A 19,851-nucleotide genomic window follows, 5' to 3' on the forward strand; every position below is an offset into this window, starting at 1 on the left:
CATCACGAGATGCAATAAGTTCTGTCTTGATCTCAAACTGCACTAGAACAAAGACTGTAAATGTTCATAGGTGTACTGCAGGAGTGTCCAAACTTTTTGGGCCGAGGGCCAGATGCAAAAAAACAAACGTTGTCGCGGGCCAAATTTTACATACATCACACAGACACATGTGTGCCGGCTGGGAGAGGTGTCTCTGTAAGAATGCACAGATCTATAATGAAAGCAGTCCATTACTTTAGAAACTGTTTGTGCTCATTTAAGAGAAAATAAGCTGTTAAAAATAAAACATGCAGGACGGAGATGTTTCATATTATTCAGTGTATTTGTCTGTTTAAACATACACCCGCTCCTCTGTAAATGGCGTGTACAGACGCTGATCTGGGATCAGTTTATTGTACGAAGCGCGTCTGTCAGTCAGCGCTTATACATGCATTCATTCCCAGCCGGCACACGACCGACCTTCAACGTTGAAATATGGTTGAAATCAGGTCAGATGTGTTTTGAACGTTGAAATAATGTTGATAGAACGTTTAATGTTGAACGGTTGAAAAACAGCCTGCATATGACAAGGCTTCAACGTTGAAATGTGGTTGAAAATACGTCAGTTGTTGCTTTAATGTTGAAACAATGTTGAATGATAAATGGTTTAAGAAAGTTACAGAAATCCTTGTACAAATCAACGTTGACATTTTTTTTATCATGGTCTGTATGTTGAATTAACGTCATGGCTTCACCCAATACTCAACATGTTTGGTTACCATGGTATCGGAGGACTCGGCGCACGCGGCCACGCGCAGCGCTTCACTTCACTTAATTACGAACACCTGACCTGCAGTGCAGCAGAATTTAGAGGTAAGCGTGTTTTTAGATGCTTTAATGTTTTATTTACCCCCCGATTTTGTTTTACACACAGTGTATCTTAAATGTGACTTGGTGTAGTGTTTCGAATTTTGAAGCATTTAAAACTTTCCAGTTTGTTTTTAGTCTTGTTTGCGCTCCGGTGACGCGCAGCTAACCTCGAGGTAATGTCACATGTTTAACGTTAGTCTAAATGAGCGTTTTTATGGCAAATTCAAAGCGATAAACTCCAAACGCAGTTTAAAGTTACTGAGCAACGTTATAAAACAATATACATTTTTTACGCTGTATTATTAGTGTTATTATTACAAAGTGAACTGCTGTCGTTTCACTGTTGTTGTTGTTGTTTTTGCTTTTAGACATGTAACTTACTCCAGAGACACACTAACTTGCACAGCATTGAATGGAAAAGGCTTTGTCCATGTAAGTTTACTTTACCTTTAACTATCTGTTAAATCTTCTTGGTGCTTTGGTTGGTGATATTCTCTTTCTAATCTGTTTGTTTATTGATTGTTAGGCTATGTTGTGATATTATATTGTTATATTGATATTATTATTGTGAAATCATGTTGTGATGTTATACTATGTGACAGTATTGGGGAACAAATATGTATTTAGTGAGAAATTAATGCTTAAATTACACTTTGGATAGTAGCAGATAAGAGGTGTAATGCGTTTTAACTTTCTGAGTTTTCTGGAAGGTCCAGTTGAGGGGCATCAAGAACACGCAGATAGCCTAAACCTGTGTTAGCCTGGACAGACTGCAGTTCTGCTACTCCATGCCAAGGCTTTTGTATGGATGTCTTGACTGCTACTGTGTTCTCTAAAGGTATTACTGGAGCAAAACAACAGCACCTGTTACAGTGAAATTTGTATTAAAAAAATAGTGATACATGTGTAGCAGGTCCAGTACATGTGATGTCATTGAGAAGTTGTTTTTATTAAATGTCATTAAAACAAATAAATAAACATGCTATTTAAATAAATCTAAATATTAAAAACTTGATGATTAAGATGACAAATGAAATGCATAATCTGTCTTGCGAAAAGGGTCTACTTAAGAATTCTGGTGTTTTCCAACTGAAAGGGATAGTTCACCCAAGAATGAAAATTCACTCACATTTTACTCCCCAAATGGTTTAAAACCATTATGAGTTTATTTTGTTGAACACAAAAGAGACTATTCTGAAAAAACAACAACTAAAAACCTGTAAACATTGACCTCCATAGTAGAAAAAAATACTATAGAAGTCAATGGTTGGTTCATAGGTAGCATACGCACAGTAATGTAAAGAAAGTGGGGTAGAATGGTAAAATACGGGAGAATTTCGGCAAAAACGGGAGGGTTTACGTGAGTGCAGTGAACAGGAAGTGTTTGTGGAGAAACAGTTTTGCGAGAGAACGCAAAACATCTTTGCGAGATACCGCAAAACATCTTTGCGAGGGAACGCAAAACATCTTTGCGAGGGAACGCAAAACATCTTTGCGAGATAATGCAAAACATCTTTGCGAGGGAACGCAAAACATCTTTGCGAGGGAACGCAAAACTTTGCGAGAGAACGCAAAAAACTAAGAAATATATATTTTCCTCCCACCCATTTTTTTTCTTTCACCCATTGGCTGTTTCTCAATTCCAAGAACGCAGAGAACGGACTTGTGTTCTTGTGAAGACCGGTCTTGCCAGGTGTCCTCGGAAGAACGAACTCAGGAGACCGCGAGGGCAGAGAACGCGTCCTTTGAGAAATGGGATGCTGCGTTCTTCCTGATGGTCATGTGACCTTCACGCGTTTTAAATGGTAAATTATTTAAACATTACAGCATTCATACAGCAATTTATTGTTTTTCCCCTTTTCAAAATATATACATAAAAACATTATAAATATACTCTGCACAATATAAATAAAACAGATTTTAATACGAATTTCAGCAAACAACTCTTAATGTGTTTATTCCTTTATTAAGATGTTCATGTTAATGTTTACTTTCACCGTTTCATTTAGGGAAACTCCTGAGGTAAATAAGTGATATCTCTAAACTTTAATAATAAATCTAAATAAAATGCAGCGCTTCCCACCTCCAGTCGCAATGACTTCTGGGACTTCCAGAGCGAGTTCGGTGCTCAAGTCAGCATCAGTGCGTCCTCTATATCAAGAACACATCCGGGAAGTTTCACGCGTCCTCCGTACTTGCAGTCTTGAGTATTGGAACTGAACTTAGGCAGCTGATGATGACGTTTCACGAGAACACGAGGACGCAAGACCGCTGAAGAACGCATATTGAGAAACAGCCATTATTTTTTTTTCACCCACCCATTTTTTTTCTCCCCCACTACGTCCCTTCCGGGGTTCCGTATTTTAGCGCTCAGTGTTGTGTTTAAAGAATTAGTTAACCAAAACATGAAATGAATTAAGCTGCTCGTATCATGTCACCCACTTTTCTCCCTTGTGAGTTGAGGGCGCCTCCATTGCCAAGTGCGCAATTTATTTACGGGCGCACCTCACCTGACGCGGGGACCGGATCTCTGGACTATAGGACTAACTTTAATCTCACAATTTTCATAATTTAATTGCTATGTCATATATTATGTGTGTTCTAAAGGTTGGAACGACAGGAGTGTTAGTAATTAATGACAGAAAGAATTTTCAGTTTTGAGTGAACAATCCTTTATGAAAACTGGGGGGGCACAAATTCTTTCTGAGGGGGCAATGGCCCCCTTTGCCCCCCCGTAGCGCCGGGCCTGCCCTCAACTCAATACGAAACAGTGATAATTCCTTAATGATTAAAAAACAACAAATCTCTGAAAATATTGAAGTAACTGAACAACATCTATTTACAAATACAATTAATAAAAATACAACAGAATTAATGCATTAAATCCAAAATGTAGTATGTTTAATACTTCATATAATAATGTTTTCAATCATAGCGTAATATTTTATAGTAGAAAAATAGTTTAAACTACAATTAATAAGCAGCTGAATTCAGTTGGTCGATCTTTCAAACAGCAGGTGGCACTGTAAGGTCTGGAAGTGCAGATCTAGCCGTCTGAGCGGGCCTGCTTCCAGAAAAACTACATTTCCTACAATGCTCATATGCGACGTCATGTCTGCGTCCGCTCCCTTTTGACGCACAAAACGCGTCACCGTGGTAACTGGCTGAGGCGCTGCACCGTGTAGATTTACGCTGTAGTGGCGAAGGGGCTGAGGGATTCTGTTATTATCGGCAATAGACATCCGAGTCCAACTGCCTTTTTACGACCCGGACAACGCTATCTGAGGCGGAAGGCCCCTGCTAAAGCTCGAAGATGTTGAATATGTGGAAAGTCAGGGAGTTGGTGGATAAAGCGTGAGTATTCCCAAGCTTTTGCTTACTAAGGGACTTGTGTATTGATTTAGAGGCCCGTTACTTAAAAAGGTGCGGACCCATGACGTCACATGCTCAGCTGATCGCTAGTGTCACAAGATTTAATGCCATCAGCTCTATTTCATTATAATCCAATTTAAGAATCCTTCCTTATCATGTGCTTCTTAATCTACACATTTATTGTCACTATGTTTTATTTTCAAGGCTGTATTTCAAACTCAAGCGAGTTGCATGAAACGACAGAATATTTAAGCATCACAGGAACGTGAAGCATTTTGGGTTATAACAGACGCCTTTTGCATCCGTGCAATGTTTTACAATAACGATTTGGTAAATCGCTATTTGCACATAATTATATTTCTTGTCAATATTTCTCATTACATAGCGGCAAATAATTAACTGAATCAAATAGCAATTGAACTTGACCCGGTCTCTGACAGTATTGATATTCTCCTTCTGTGCAGTCATATCTGTTTTATTTTTGTTTTGTTACCGTTTCCATTCACTATGGTGATAAAGATTGTGCGGTTTATTTAACATGTTCACAGGCCCTTTGTATTGACTAATTAGTCATTTAGTTTAGCTTAAGTCATCACGCTAAATTAAAGTATAAATGAATGTATGGCTCTACTTAATTGTCACATCTTTGGTGTTGCTGACTTGTACTGACTCCTACTATTACTGATTTCATCTGTAGGCCTGACTCTAAAATTACTACACCAAATAACTCCTTTGGACCATTGTTCAGTTGCACTAATTGCTCATCACAAAAAAGGTCCTAAATCCTTAAGTAAATTTATTTTACAACATTTATTTTACTTAAAAAAATAATCCTAATATAACAAAATAATAATTAGATAACTGCAATAATTTTATTGTAGGATTTCATTTTTTATTATTTATTTATTTGTTGTTTTTTTACCATATGTGATAAAAAAAAACATATTAATTTCAGCAACTTTTGATTAGTGCCTGTTTATTTTAAAGGACACATATGATGCAAAACCGAGATTTGGAAACTGGGCAGAATGTCTGTTATAAAGGAAAGACTCCAAAATCTTTATGTAATTCATTACCACTGGAATCACCATAGCCATAGTGTCAGTACAACTATATAGGAGGATACTTCCATCATACAAAAGTTTTTTTGGTTTGTGAACATTAAATGAGGTTTATTTTGTACAGTAGCAAAATGGATATCTACATAGCAGTGTATATTAACTTGTATCTTGTTACCTTTGATGCAAGTAGACATGCAAAAATGGTGCAAAGTTAAATGTGTGTATGCGTGTACTGCAAACTTTGTAATGTAGCTTTGTTGCATTTTTGTGTGACTCATAATTGCAAAAAGGCTTGAATACACTCCACAATAAATAAATCAAACAACAAATACATCAAAAATATTTTTGACTAATATTCAAAATCTATTTCCCAGTGATGGGTTGCAGCTGGAAGGGCATCTGCTGCGTAAATATGCTGGATAATTTGGCGCATCATTCTGCTGTGGCGATCCCAGATTAATAAAAGGACTAAGCCGAAAAGGGGCAGCATGGCAGCATTGCCTCACAGCAAGAAGGTCACTTTTTTCGAGTCTCAGCTGGGTCAGTTGGCATTTCTGTGTGGAGTTTGCATGTTCTCTCTGTGTTCACGTGGGTTTCCTCCGGGTGCTTCGGTTTCCCCCACAAGTCCAAAGATATGTGGTACTGGTGAATTGGGTAAGCTAATATGGCCGTAGTGTATGTGTGTGAAAGGAAGTGTATAGATGTTTCCCAGTGATGGGTTGCAGCTGGAAGGGCATCCGCTGCTAACGTGTGCTGGATAGGTTGGCGGTTCATTCTGCTGTGGCGACCCCAGATTGATAAAGGAACTAAGTCGAAAATAAAATGAATGAACAAATGAATGCTGGATCTCTGCTTCATTCACATCTGCATTTAAAGGCACACACTGTTAAAAATGTCCATGATTTTAACAGTAACAGTTTGTACAATCTACAGTGAAAACCTGTTAAATGATTTGTTTTCGAGAAACTAATCAGTGTCTGAACTCTCACCACACACCTTCATTTACAAGTCTCTAAATTAGGCAATTAGTTTAGTCCACTAGACAGTGAATGGCCACAAATGACCAAATTCAGACATTCATGAACAGTTGCTGTTAACAAGCACAATCACTGAAGGAAAGAACAAGAAATAAAACTACAGACACAGCCTCACACCAAACCAACTGAATTAAAACGGATAATTAAACAACTTCATTAAATAACAGCATCACCAGCTTCACTGATTACATTTTGACTTAATTTCTGTCATATCTGCAAGAATAGTTGATAATTAACAAAGGTTTTTATTTTTTATTTAAAATATTTCATTTGACCTCACCATCATGGAGATCAATGGCTGCTTTAGTTAGCCTCTTGAACCTTTACTATTTCTATACTTATCTATAGCTGACTGTTATAACTGTTTCTGCAACTCATCAGTTATAGCAAGAAAAGCAATGAAAAACTATACTGTGTGTACTTAATCGTTATAAATTCTTTTTGGTATTTTAAAAGTTAAGCCATAGAAAATAGTTTAATTTGATATTGTTTGCAATATGTTTACAACCTCTTGAAGGTTCAAGAAACAATTATCAAGGAATTAATAAGAAATTACAATTTTTTTAGTTTCATGCACAAAATCTTGAGATCTCCAACTGCCCATGGTGACACACAGACATCAAGAAACAAGATATGAACCTCAACCACGGTTTCTAAAAAAGCTGCTTAATTCATTAATGTTGCAATGCATGCTGGGTGCCAGCATAGAACAAAAATCCCAGCATGCATTGCAGCATGAATATATTATGCAGCTTAAAGTCCTATGCATTCTTACAATCTTTTACTTTTCCTTTATTTTATGTTGTTTTTGGTAGGTAATATTTCAGTAGATTGTTTTGTATTGTTCTGGGTTGATTTTTATTTGATTTTTAGTTTTGTTTGTCACCATTGTTGAGATTTAAAGAGTAATTGTTGATGTCTGTGTGTTTTTAAGTACTTCCATAAATCAAACGTTGTCATTGTGAATGGTGTATTTAGACCTGTTAAACAGTCATTGCCTGATGTAGGTCAAATGGTTTGTTTACATATGGTATTCATTTCTCACTTATGACTAACAAGATGTTCAATGTGTGTACAAGCAGGTGAGGGTGATTTTGATATCATAGTTAATATTAAAAGACTTATTATTATTTGTAGTAAAGTTCGTTGTTGTTGAGAGAAGAAGAAGACAGGGTCGGCGATTCAGGTAAGCAAGCTGTTTTATTAATCTTAAATGCCACCACACATGTAGCAGAGTGTGTGTGTGTGTGTGCTCTCCCTTCTCCTGACTGCTCCTCCCGTTCTCCTTAAGAAGGGAGTCTCTCCGGCCCAATCACTAGAAAGACAGGTGCTATTTATCATTTATTATTATTTGTTATTTATCGCCGGGCTCCTAGCATGCTCTCCCGCCTTATTGGGTGTTCGATCACGCTTACCTCTCCACATACCCCCACCGCCTGCCTCAGGTCGGAGAGCTGTTCGGCCTGCAGCCCTCCCCCCCCGCCCTCGAGAGCAAGTCGGCTACAGCCATTTGTGCACCCGACCTGTGCGTCACCTTGAACTTAAAAGACTGTAAAGCTAGATACCAACGGGTGATCCGCGTGTTGATATCCTTCATGCGGTGAAGCCACTGGAGAGGAGCGTGATCTGAACAGAGGGTGAAACCCCTACCCAGGAGGTAATAGCGGAGAGTGAGAACGGCCCACCTGATCGCCAGGCACTCCTTCTCTATGGTGCTGTACTTAGCCTCACTCTTGCTGAGCTTGCGGCTAATGTACAGCACCGGCTGTTCCACTCCCGCCACCTCCTGCGAGAGAACCGCCCCCAGTCCCCGATCGGATGCATCCGTCTGTAAAACAAAGGGGAGAACAAAGTCAGGAGTGTGCATTAGCGCCCCCCCGCAAAGTATAGACTTTACCTTTGAGAAGGCCTGTTGGCACTGCTTCGACCATTGGACGGTATCCACGTCCCTGCTTTTTACTGAGATCAGCCAATGAGCTGACAAGGGCCGAATAATTAGGGACAAAACGCCTATAATATCCTGCCAGTCCCAAAAACTATCTCACTTCCTTTTTGGTCTTAGGTCTAGGACAGGTTGCAATAGCTGCAGTCTTATCAATTTGGGCCTGCACCTGCCCTTGACCTAAGTGGAAGCCCAGATACCTTACCTCCACTCGCCCAATTACACACTTCCGTGGGTTGGCCGATAATCCACACAGAACCGAACCGAGCCGTCTGTCCTAGGCACTAAGACAATCGGGCTGGCCAAGTCGCTGTGGGATTCTTCTACTACTCCCATTTTCAACATATTACTTAATTCTTCCTGAATTACTTTTTTCTTGTGTTCAGGTAGGTGGTACGGCCGGGTCCTAACGACCACGCCCGTTTCGGTCTCGATATGGTGCTGGATCAGGTTAGTACGATTGGGCAGGGGCAAAAACACGTCAAAGTACTCACGCTGGAAGTGCCGGATGTCGAGGAGCTGGCTCGCTGAGAGATTATCGCCCCCTATGACCAGAGCGCTCGGCCGTTCCCGGCCGGAGCTCTCCGGCCCCAGGTCATCCTCGTTAGTAACAAGCGTAGCCAGCAACACATCCTCCGGCTCCCTCCACTGCTTTAGCAGATTAACGTGATAAATCTGACACAAGTCAGCCCTGTCCGAACGAACCACCTCGTAATCGAGATCACTGACTCGTCGTGTAACCACAAACGGCCCTTGCCACTTGGCGAGTAATTTAGAGTTGGAAGTGGGTAGCAGTACCAGGACTTTATCTCCCTGTGAAAATTTATGGAGTTTAGTGCCCTTATTATATCGCCGGCGTAGGTCATCCTGGGCCTTAACCAAATTCTCTGTAGAGAGCCTCCCTAGTGTGTGGAGTTTTGCTCTAAGGTCCAGAATATATTGAATTTAATTTTTACTAGTAGTAGGCTCGTCCTCCCAAGCCTCTCTAACGACATCCAAAACCCCTCTGGGCTGTCTGCCGTAGAGAAGCTCGAAGGGGGAAAACCCCATGGAGGCTTGGGGAACCTCCCGCACAGCGAATAATAAGGGCTCCAACCACTTATTCCAATTTTTTGCGTCCTCGTGAATGAATTTACGGATCATTGATTTAAGCGTGCGATTAAATCTTTCCACCAGCCCGTCTGTTTGTGGGTGATAGACGCTGGTGCGAATAGATTTAACGCCCAATAATCCGTAAAGCTTGCGCATCGTGCGTGACATGAACGCGGTGCCTTGATCAGTGAGAATCTCCTTGGGGATTCCCACCTGGGAGATTATATGAAACAGAGCATCCGCAACACTCTTTGCTGAGATGTTATGGATTGCTACTGCTTCTGGGTATCGGTTTGCATAATCCACCAGAACTAATGCAAACCGGTGCCCGCGTGCGGATCGCTCTAATGGCCCAATGAGATCCATACCAATTCTCTCGAAGGGGATCTCCATAATTGGTAATGGGCGCAAAGGCCATTTAGTGTGGATTTAGTGTGGCCGCCTGACCTTAATGTCCAGCCATAGGATTAGAATGAGTCGCCTAAAAAAAAGCATTTCCCGGCGGCTCTTTGGTACTAATAGCTGGGTTGTATCTTCCTTTGTCTGAGTGTCTTGGGTCACTCGATACATCCTATCATTAATAACCGCAAAATACGGATAGAAGAGGAGTCGATCAGGCTGGAGAATTTTCCCATCAATAACCTGCACTCTTTCGAGTGCATGTTTTAGCGTATCATCACGCGACTCCTCCAGGGGAAAGTCTTTACACCGGGAAATTCCCAGCCCTTCCCCTGAGTCAGCGCGTGACGTCACCGCTTGGGATTCAGCCAGCTGAGCGACACGCCCCCTATCCGGCGATTTCTTCTTCCAAGAAACACCCGCACATAAGATTCCCAATAATCTATTAAATCCAGGCCAATTAGTTCCCAGAATTAGTGGGTGTTTGAGGTGCGGGTTAACTGCTACCTCTACACTATGCTCTTTCCCCCGAAATTGAATATATTGCCGTTAGCGGGTAGTGAATTACATCCCCGTGCACTCACCTTACCCTTACCGTATGGCTCGTATCGAATGCTGGGTCTTGTAGCAGGCTTTGGTGGATGGAGGTTTGGTTACACCCCGAATCCACCAAAGCTTGATATGTACCCCCTTTTATACTCCCAGGTATCCGGTATAGCCCGTCGCGACCGTGGGCGGCGATTGGCGTGGCGGGAACGCGAATTAATGCAGTCACCTCCTTCATGGAGCAAACTTTTGGTGCGCTATCACCGTGCCCGCGGCGCCAATACATCGGCCCAGACCTTCTCACTATACCTCCGGGGCCAGCAGGATCAATCGATTGAACCAGAGAGAGACCTGGCGTTGTCTGGGGAACCGCCAGGGTTCGTGGTTCCACCCCTCCGTCCAGATAAGGCCCCGCCCTCCTTGGGACGTTCAGCGGATCCGCCTCTGTGCACCGCCTTCTGGGTGCTGGTGTGGGCGGTCTCCGCAGTCTGGGCCTGGGAACAGGAGGAGAGAGAGAGAGAGGGGGAGAAGAGAGAGAGGTTATTTCGCAGACTCTGGACCTCGCCACCAGATGATCCTTCGCCAGCTGGATGGCCGTCTCTAGATCGTCTGGCCGGTGGCACTGGACCCACTCCGATGTTCGAGAGGGGAGGCGGGCGATGAACTGCTCCAGCACCACGGCATCCATCAGCTGGGCTGTGGTTCAGCCATTCTGCACCAGCCATCTGAGGCAGGCGTCACGGAGCTGCTGGGCGAACTCAAAGGGCGAACACGCTGATGTTGCTCCTCTGGGTTGCGGCCGGCCCGGAGATTCTGGGCCGGTAACTGCTGTGCGGCGATCTGTGCTTCACCCAACAGCAGTGGGATGATTCGTACCGGCCACTCAGCCCGCGGCCAGCCACACGCCTCAGCCATCTTCTCGAAAAGATCGAGGAACACTTCCTGGTCATCCTCCAGCATCATTTTCTGTAGCGTGATGGGAGGGTGGGCAGCAGATGTTGGAGCGGGCCGAATCTCCTGGGACAGCAGACTCCGGATTACCTCGCGGTCCTCCCGCTGGGCCTCCATGAGGACTTGGAAAGTATAATCAAGATCTTTCTTCAGCTCCTCCAGCGCATGATGTTGTTCCTGTTGGAGAACCGCGAGCGCCTGGATGACTTCCGCACATGGACTAGTAGACGGAGTAAACATTCTGGAAGCGAAGTTTATTCTTCTTCACGGGTTTCGGCACCACTGTAGTAAAGTTCGTTGTTGTTGAGGGAAGAAGAAGACAGGATCAGCGATTCAGGTAAGCAAGCTGTTTTATTAATCTTAAATGCCACCACACATGTAGCAGAGTGTGTGTGTGTGCTCTCTCTTCTCCTGACTGCTCCTCCCGTTCTCCTAGTCCCGTAGTCTCTCCTGCCCAACCACTAGAAAGACAGGTGTTATTTATCATTTCTGATTGACCTGCTGATTAGCCGCCGGGCTCCTAGCATGCTCTCCCCCCTTATTGGGTGTTTGATAACGCTTACCTCTCCACATTATTATTTTCTTTTAGAACATCATGCTATACTCATAGTATGATTAACACAATTATAGCAGCAAAAAAAAAAAAAAAAAAAACTGTGTCAGAACAAATAGTTAAAGAACCCAAGTAAAGCAGACTCTGTCCTCCATAATAAGGGCTGGATTAACCAATGGGCCTTATGGGCACCGGCCCAGGGGCCCGTGCTCACTTGGGGCCCCTGCGAGGGGGAAAAAAAAGACCATTTCGGAGTGTCTTTTTAGGCTAGTTGCAAATAGCGCACCTAGTTGGAATAAGCTATTCACGGTTTACGCCCGTCGATGCCTGATTGTCAAAGACAACATGAGTAAAGAGCGTTGCAGCAGTACAACCTGAGTGGCGTACCTCGTAAAGCGCACAGCAACATCTTTTGACGTGATTGATCAAGCCGGTTCGAATCCACCATCAGCTGAAGTCATGCTTTTTTCTCTCCTTTACATATCAGATTGTAAATATATTTATTTTTAAAAGGAAGGAAATATTTTGAATAAATAATGCAAATGTGATATAAAGTCACAAGTGCCTCGGGTATTTAATTAAGTTTAGCCTTATAAAAAGGCACCTCCCTCTCTGTAAAAACTATTTTGCTCAGGCAACTGTATTTCTTCTGAGCAAAAAAAATTGCTATTACATATTAATATTATTATATTTAAATTGTCTTTCTTTCTTTAAGTAAACAGAATGCTTTCATTAGTTAAGCGAGGAAACGTCAGTTTTGAAATAACCGGCACTTAACTGAGCGGACTGTAGTGTAACATTGGTATTTGTCATTGATCAAAAATTAGTGGACAAGTGGATTTAGTAAACGCGAGAGAAAGAGGAGAGGAGGCATCATTATTGAGGCATTTTCCATACACACCTTCTTCAAATAGACCCATGATCAGGAAAATAAAGACATAGAATAGACTCAGACTCAGCTTTATTATCCTGTTAGGGAAACTAAAATTGCAACAAGGTACCATAACACAGGCGAAGTTCCATGTACACATTAATAAAATATTAACACACAATATCCATACATCAATATATAGAAACATCCCCCTCCCCCCTGGACTCATTGGATGAATAAGACGTTATGGTAATGTTAGATGAGTAAGCTAGCATTAACCAGGCAGAGGAGGCTAAAGGCAGCGCAGCGCGGACTGGATTCATCGTGTGAGAGACAGTCAGAAAAAGAGTTTTATTCTCAGTTGAATTCATCTTTGGTTTTGGCTGTAATTTGTGTTTTTCTTTCTTTTAGTGATTCTGCTTGTTAACAGTTGTTCATCAATAATTCTCAATCTTCGTTTAATTAGACACTTAATTATCTCATTAATTCTGAGTGTTCAACCCTCTGTAATGAGGACAATAGTGAGAATTTTGCTGTCGGATCTAAGGGGTTAAATGTGTTTAATAAAAAATACAGACTGTGGAATGTATTTTTAACAGAAATATGATGTAAACTGTGTTTACGAATAAAAAATTTGTTAAAAACACTAGATTACTGCTAACTAGAGCCGTGCAATTAATCTAACAAAGATTGCAATCTCAATTCGACCCCCTCGATGATCTTAATCCAGCATTTCTACGATTCTGCCAATCATATTTTCAAGTTCAGGACAGAAGAAAATGCAGCCGCACAAGTCTTCACATTGTTTTACATACTTTGTTCAGCAACATGGACACCAATGGTATAATTCACCCAAAAATGCCTTTTCTGTCTTAATGTAATGATGTATTTACAGCTGCACAGCTGCGATATCACATGTGACATGAACTGCTGACCGTGGCCTGTTACCACTGAGAGGGCGGGTGCGTGCATGTGAATGATGTCTACTAGGGCTGGACAAAAGCTACAAAATGAGTGCCCCGAATACAGATATTGAGGAACAAGCAGACAAATTAGTTGATGAGAGAGGAAAGACTAATGCAGTGGTGTGAAATTGGTTTGGCTTTTTAAGTTCCGATAATTGTATGGTTTCGTTGCTCTGCAAAATGTATGGGAGAGGGGGGCCGACTAACGTTAACAGCGGGAACACATCAAATCTGTTCCACCCCGTATAACACACTGAGAGTCAGAAGATGAGGCATCATAAAAGTTATATAGTTATATAATGTTTAAAGGTGCAGTAGGTGTTCTGCCAAAATGCTAACCGCTTAGCATATTATCTTAGGACGGCGGGGAGGGATTGTGATTCAAAGCCACACCCCCTGAAATCGCGAGCGCGACAACCCACTAGTTCATGTCATTCGCCAGTTAGTTAGTGCCAGCGCAGTGCAGGAATTACAATAATTACTTTGCCACACTTACATGCTATTTCAGAGCGAATATTCAGAGTAGCATGGTAAACAGTATAGGAAGGCTGTCATTGTTCAAAAATGACCCAATGTGAATATAAAAGCAACTTCAGCTCAATAAAGCAGTTAGGTGGTATAGCGCTATTTACTGATGTTTTGTTGTTAAACTAAATATAAATCTACATTATAGATGCTGTCAAAGGAACTTATGAAACTGAGAATAATCACATCAATCTTTCACCAGGAGATTTCAGTGGCTGAATAACGTCTGCGCATACAAGTCATTCATAACAACACAATCTAACAATAGCTTAGCCTAAGTTTTAAAACAACATTACCTGTCTAACAGTAATACTTCAGCCATGGTGTCGTCCTTCCTCCAGCGTGCTAAAGTAACTCCAGTATTGATTCAGGTTTTTAAAAGTTTCAATTCAGCATTCGATTTCTCCCGGTCCGTCTTTTTTTTTTTTTTGCTGTAAAGAATGTACAGAAAAAATAAATAAATGCCAGGGGAGAGTACAGTCAGGTGACGTGACCGCGCGGCTGCTTTAAAGGCGAATTATACTCGCGCCTGGCTTTACAGTAATTGGCCCGAGCTCGTCTGTCCTTCGGCGCCTCCGGCTCCGACTCGGCATCAGCGAGCGGCCCGCAGCTCGCTCGCGCGCATCCGTTTGTGATGCAGATGGGCACGCGCTAATGGCGGATCTGCGTGAACCGATGCGCAAAAGTCCGAATCTACATATGCTGACTGACAGTCTGACCTGCTTATCAGAATTATGGTGATGTCGGTCTGACTCTATTTAATTGGATGAACACTTTTTAGTTTTATGCTTTACCCAGAATATAAAAATACATATAAACACATTTAGATCATTTACTGTAATCATTACTATTGGACTGTGAAGAGACTTTCAACAAGCACAACAAAAAATGCTTCTGAAGACAATCACCTACTGCACCTTTAAGTATATATTATGCAAGAGAGAATCTGATAATGACAAATGTTTGATTTTAACAGTAGAAAAAATGGTCTAATAATGTTGTCAATGACAGATTGCAAGCATATGTCTCAAATATAATAATTCAACATCAGAATTATAAATAGTTGTATTCTAATGCATAACTTTACTGTGCATTAGTGACCAAGACCAATTAATGTCTGTTAAAGTCCACTATTCGAAGTCTATAAAAAATTGAGCATTTTAACTAATAATAGACTTACATATAATATTAATACATATATATGTATATATGTTTGACAATTAACAATAATAATAGCCCAATCATATAAATCTTTATTTTACATCTACAGAATCGTGAGAAAATCGTGAACTTTATTTTAAGCAAAATAATCGTGATTCTCATTTTAGCCAGAATCGTGCAGCTCTACTGCCACAGCAAGAAGGTTGCTGGTTCGAGCCTCGGTTGGGTCAGTTGGCGTTTCTGTGAAGAGTTTGCATGTTTTCCCTTGTGTCCGCGTGGGATTCTTTCGGATGTTCCGTTTTTCTTTACAAGTCCAAAGACATGGTACAGGTGAACTGGGTAGGTTAAATTGTTTGTAGTGTATGTGTGTGAATGAGAGTGTATGGATGTTTCCCGGTGATGGGTTGCAGCCGGTAGAGCATCTGCTGTGTGGAACGTGCTGCATAAGTTGGCGGTTCATTGTGCTGTGGCGACCTCTAATTAATAAAGGGATGAATATGTATCGAAGTTAGATATTTCAGTATTGTGACAACAATACTGCAACCAAACGTTTGGAAAATCATTTTTGTGTGGTCAGAAAGCTAAAACTATGGTTTTGAAAATACCCGTGTTCATGCAGCCATGGCCTACAGTAAGTGACTTATTGGACAACACAAATTAACAAGCCTGCAAATAAAAAGTACACAAATCCTGACTATAGTGCAAAAAACAACATAAAAATAAAATAGTACATGGGCTTTTTTCAGGATGGGTGAGAGGTATGAACATGTCTTTATGTTTTTTTTTTTCAGTTTATTATTACTTGTTCTCCTATCAGAATGGTTTTGACTTTTTTATTATCATTACCTAAATGAGAAGTTTTCTGTTTAAATTTTTTTTGGATTTACATTTTTTTTTTATTTATAAAAATGTACTTTATTTAAAATCTAAATATATTCACTGAGTAAAACTTTGTTAATAGTTTACTATTAGCAAAACATACCGAGGCACCTCGTCCATTCTTATTTAGCACAACCAATGTAGTAGAGAGAACTGTTTCATTAATGAGAATTTAAGCATTTTTCAAATACTGTCAAGTATAAATTTTTCGTTAAATGAAATAATTTGTGCTTCTCAGTAATTTGTTAAATTCATTCCATCAGCTCCATCCCACCTCACTACTAAACACTCCAGTGCACACAACTGCACACTCACTGTCATTTTTTAAAGCCAGTTGAAAAACAAAAAGAAAAAAATCCTGTTTTCCTTTTATTTCTTGTTTGGTGAAGTTTTGTGAACAAACAGCTCTACTGACTAAAAATAATTGCACTTAAAGGTGCTGTTAGTTTTTGATCCTTCTAAATCATAAAATTCAATAATATGTTTGGAGATATTTAGGAAACATGCTAAGTGAACATATCTGAAAAATAATGCTTAAGTCAGTAATTCGTCTTTGAAAATGTGTGTTAAGTGTCTGAATGTCTGTCTTTGTTTTGGCCTCTATAGCCCTCCCTCTGCCAGTTTTTATTTTAGCCCTCAGGGTTCCAAGGGAAAAAAAAAAAAAAAACGGCATTAAAATACATTTTATTTAAGTAAATTTATTACACTTCTATAATGTACTTAAAGTGTTCTATTTCCATTGACTGATTTTGTACATAATGTACAAAAGTTAATCTTTAGTACTACTTACAAAAAAAAAGACAACTAAGTGTATTCAACTTTGCTATTCTGACACACCATGAAATAGAACTAAAATATGTATTATTACAGTATTTAAAACTTACATTTTTACACACCACTTGGTAATACACATAGTACAATAAAAACCATATTTGTATGCACCTTTAAATATACTAACTATAAATAAAATATACTTATAAATGATTTAAAATATAACAATAATTTATTTCCAAATGATAAAAATGCACGAAAATACATTTAAAGTATGTAATTGATGATGCAATATAAAAACTGAAAAAAAAAAATAGCTGTAAATGGATGATAGTGTAAGTGCGGTGTTGCTATCAGTGTGTGAAGAGTGAGAGAAGAGGGTTGCATTGACAATCCAACAAAATGGGCAGCACATTGAACACAATTTATACATGGTCAGAAACTTGTAAATAACTCATGAAAGAATAAAGTTACATTACAACCAAGCCCAGCATTGTTTTTTTGTGAAATTCTCAATAAGTTTGATGTGTCAAATGAGCCTCTTCCTATTGAACAAAACAAAATTTGGATCCAAGCCGACTTCAAAATGGCCACCATGGTCACCACCCATCTTAAAAAGTTTGCCCCCTCAAATATACTAATGTGCCAGAAACAGGAAATTAATATCACCAACCATTCACATTTTATTAAGGTGTATCCATATACCCATATCCATAGCCCACCCTGTACAATAACTTGCCTAATTAACCTAATTAACCACTTATTATAATTATAGTTAAGCCTTTAAATGTCGCTTTAAGCTGTATAGAAGTGTCTTGAAAAATATCTAGTAAAATATTATTTACTGTCATCATGGCAAAGATAAAGGCGACACAGTGGAACAGTTCGTAGTGTTGTTGCGTTACTGTGTGGAGTTTGCATGTTCTCCCTGCGTTTGCATGGGTTTCCTCCGGGTGCTGAGGTTTCCCCCACAGTATAAAGACATACGGTACAGGTGAATTGGGTAGGCTAAATTTTTCATAGTGTATGAGTGTGTATGAGTGTGTGTGTGTGTGTGGATGTTTCCCAGAGATGGGTTGCGGCTGGAAGGGCATCTGATGTGTAAAAACGTGCTGGATAAGTTGGTGGTTTGTTCCGCTGTGGCAACCCCGGATTAATAAAGGGACTAAGCCGACAAGAAAAATGAATGAATGAATGGCAAAGATAAAATAAATCAGTTATTAAAAATAAGTTATTAAAACTATTATGTTTAGAAATGTGTTGAAAAAGTCTTCTCCCCGTTAAACATAAATTGTGGAAAAAATAAACAGGGGGCTAATAATTCAGGGGGCTAATAATTCTGACTTCAACTGTATCTAGATAGAGAAAGCTTGGCATGCTGGGTTCCCACTTGTTCTGTAAACGTTTGATAAAGATACTGTTATCTAAGCGGGTACCCAGCACGCATCAATGAGATTTGTTTTGTTTACCAGCTGAAGATGGGGTGTTGTATGGGCCCTGGCAGTTTGGCATAAGCCGGAGGCTTCATCCAGTTGGGTTTTGGAGCATGCCGCTTTTTGGTTGATAACTAGGGGCTTGCAGCAATGGAGTGTGAAGGTTTAGTTTTAGCAAACACCAGTTCTTCCAAACACCAGTTCATCCATCTTTTTTTTTTTTTTTAATTAAAGAGAGGCGAGCAAGGTGACAATGAGAGCATGTCTGGTGACAGAGGCTGTGGCTCTAGGGTTTCTGGCTTCTGAAATATGTTGTCCTGGCTATATTCCGAAGATTAATGTTGAGTGCTGAGACTTGATGCTGTTCTTATGCATCACAGTTTCTGTGTTGACCTTGGTATGCAGAGATAAGGCGGCATTGTGTCTGTGAGCAGTGGTTGTTGTGGTTGTGTGGCATTATCACTGTCCTTGTGAGATGCTTCAGCCCCAAGTCCACAGAGGGGCTGATTTGAAGTCCTGTGGTCATTCGGACATTTACTTATGTCTGCCATTTGGCTGAGTTCAGTGGCACATACAGTTGATGGATGATGGAGGGAGAAGTAAATATTGTCCTTTAGCACATTTGCACTAAGTCTGTTTGAATGAAGACTGTCTGATGTAAACAGTTGTCTTTGATTCCAGAAGAGATTGAAGTTGTCAATGAAATTCAGTCCTTTTCTGTTACATGTTTTCTGCAGCCATGTATTTAGGCCAATAAGCAGGAATTGTTCTACTGATGCACGGTTGGATTGTCAGTCTTTTGACAGCTTCAAAAAGCTCACAAAAATCTCTCTTAGGCAGTTCTGACTGCACCTTCCGAATATTATTCTTTCCCACATGGATGATAATCTGTTTTGCAGTTCAGTGCTTTTTCAAAAGTTCTTTGTTTACATCAGAAACTGTTGCATGAGGGAAGCAGTATGTCATTGTAGTTCTGCTCCTAAAATTCCTAAATATTTAATCTCCTACAATCAGTGTTCTCATCTCGAGTGTGATTGGTGCAGAATGCTGCTGTCTAGTTGGCCTTGAGCCTCTGTTCCATGCAGAATTACCTGCTGAGTCATGCAATTTCTGTCTGACTGCATTTGGAGATTCTTCACCCATACTACTCAAAACGTCATGTCTTTTCTGAAGCTGTATTTAAGTCTGAGCTGTATTTGGTGTAGAGGATGCTAATGCAGCAGCATATGATCTTTGTGATCTGACCTGCAAGTACCTTTTGGTCTTGCACCTTGTTTATGCCATTGGTTATCATGCTTATTTTCAACCGTTTCATACTGTTTTTCTGTGCTCAAAAAAGTAGCTGGAGTAGATTTATGGTGTGAGGGTTCACTATGAAGCGATCCTGTGCAATCTGGCAGGTCTGGTTGTTTCAAAAACTACAATCTTTTTGTAGAAGTCTGTG

The 19,851-nt window shown here is 40.4% G+C and overlaps 1 protein-coding gene across 17 annotated transcripts in view; it reads left to right on the forward strand.

Annotated features, from left to right (window-relative positions):
- The first annotated feature begins 4,015 nt into the window (after window positions 1-4,015).
- The window catches only part of clint1b (clathrin interactor 1b), a 100,378-nt gene continuing 84,542 nt past the window's right edge, over window positions 4,016-19,851 (forward strand). For all 17 annotated transcript variants that reach the window (XR_015520529.1, XR_015520528.1, XR_015520530.1 and 14 more), the window contains exon 1: window positions 4,016-4,203. Coding sequence is in view for 14 of the 17 variants with exons in the window: in XM_087301757.1 (XP_087157883.1) it covers window positions 4,163-4,203 (41 nt within the window). In the remaining 3 variants the exon portion in view is untranslated. The remainder of the gene's footprint in view (window positions 4,204-19,851) is intronic.

The sequence above is a fragment of the Danio rerio genome, chromosome 21 (genome assembly GCF_052040795.2).
Source record: "Danio rerio strain M-AB ecotype USA chromosome 21, GRCz13ab, whole genome shotgun sequence".
NCBI lineage: Eukaryota > Metazoa > Chordata > Actinopteri > Cypriniformes > Danionidae > Danio > Danio rerio.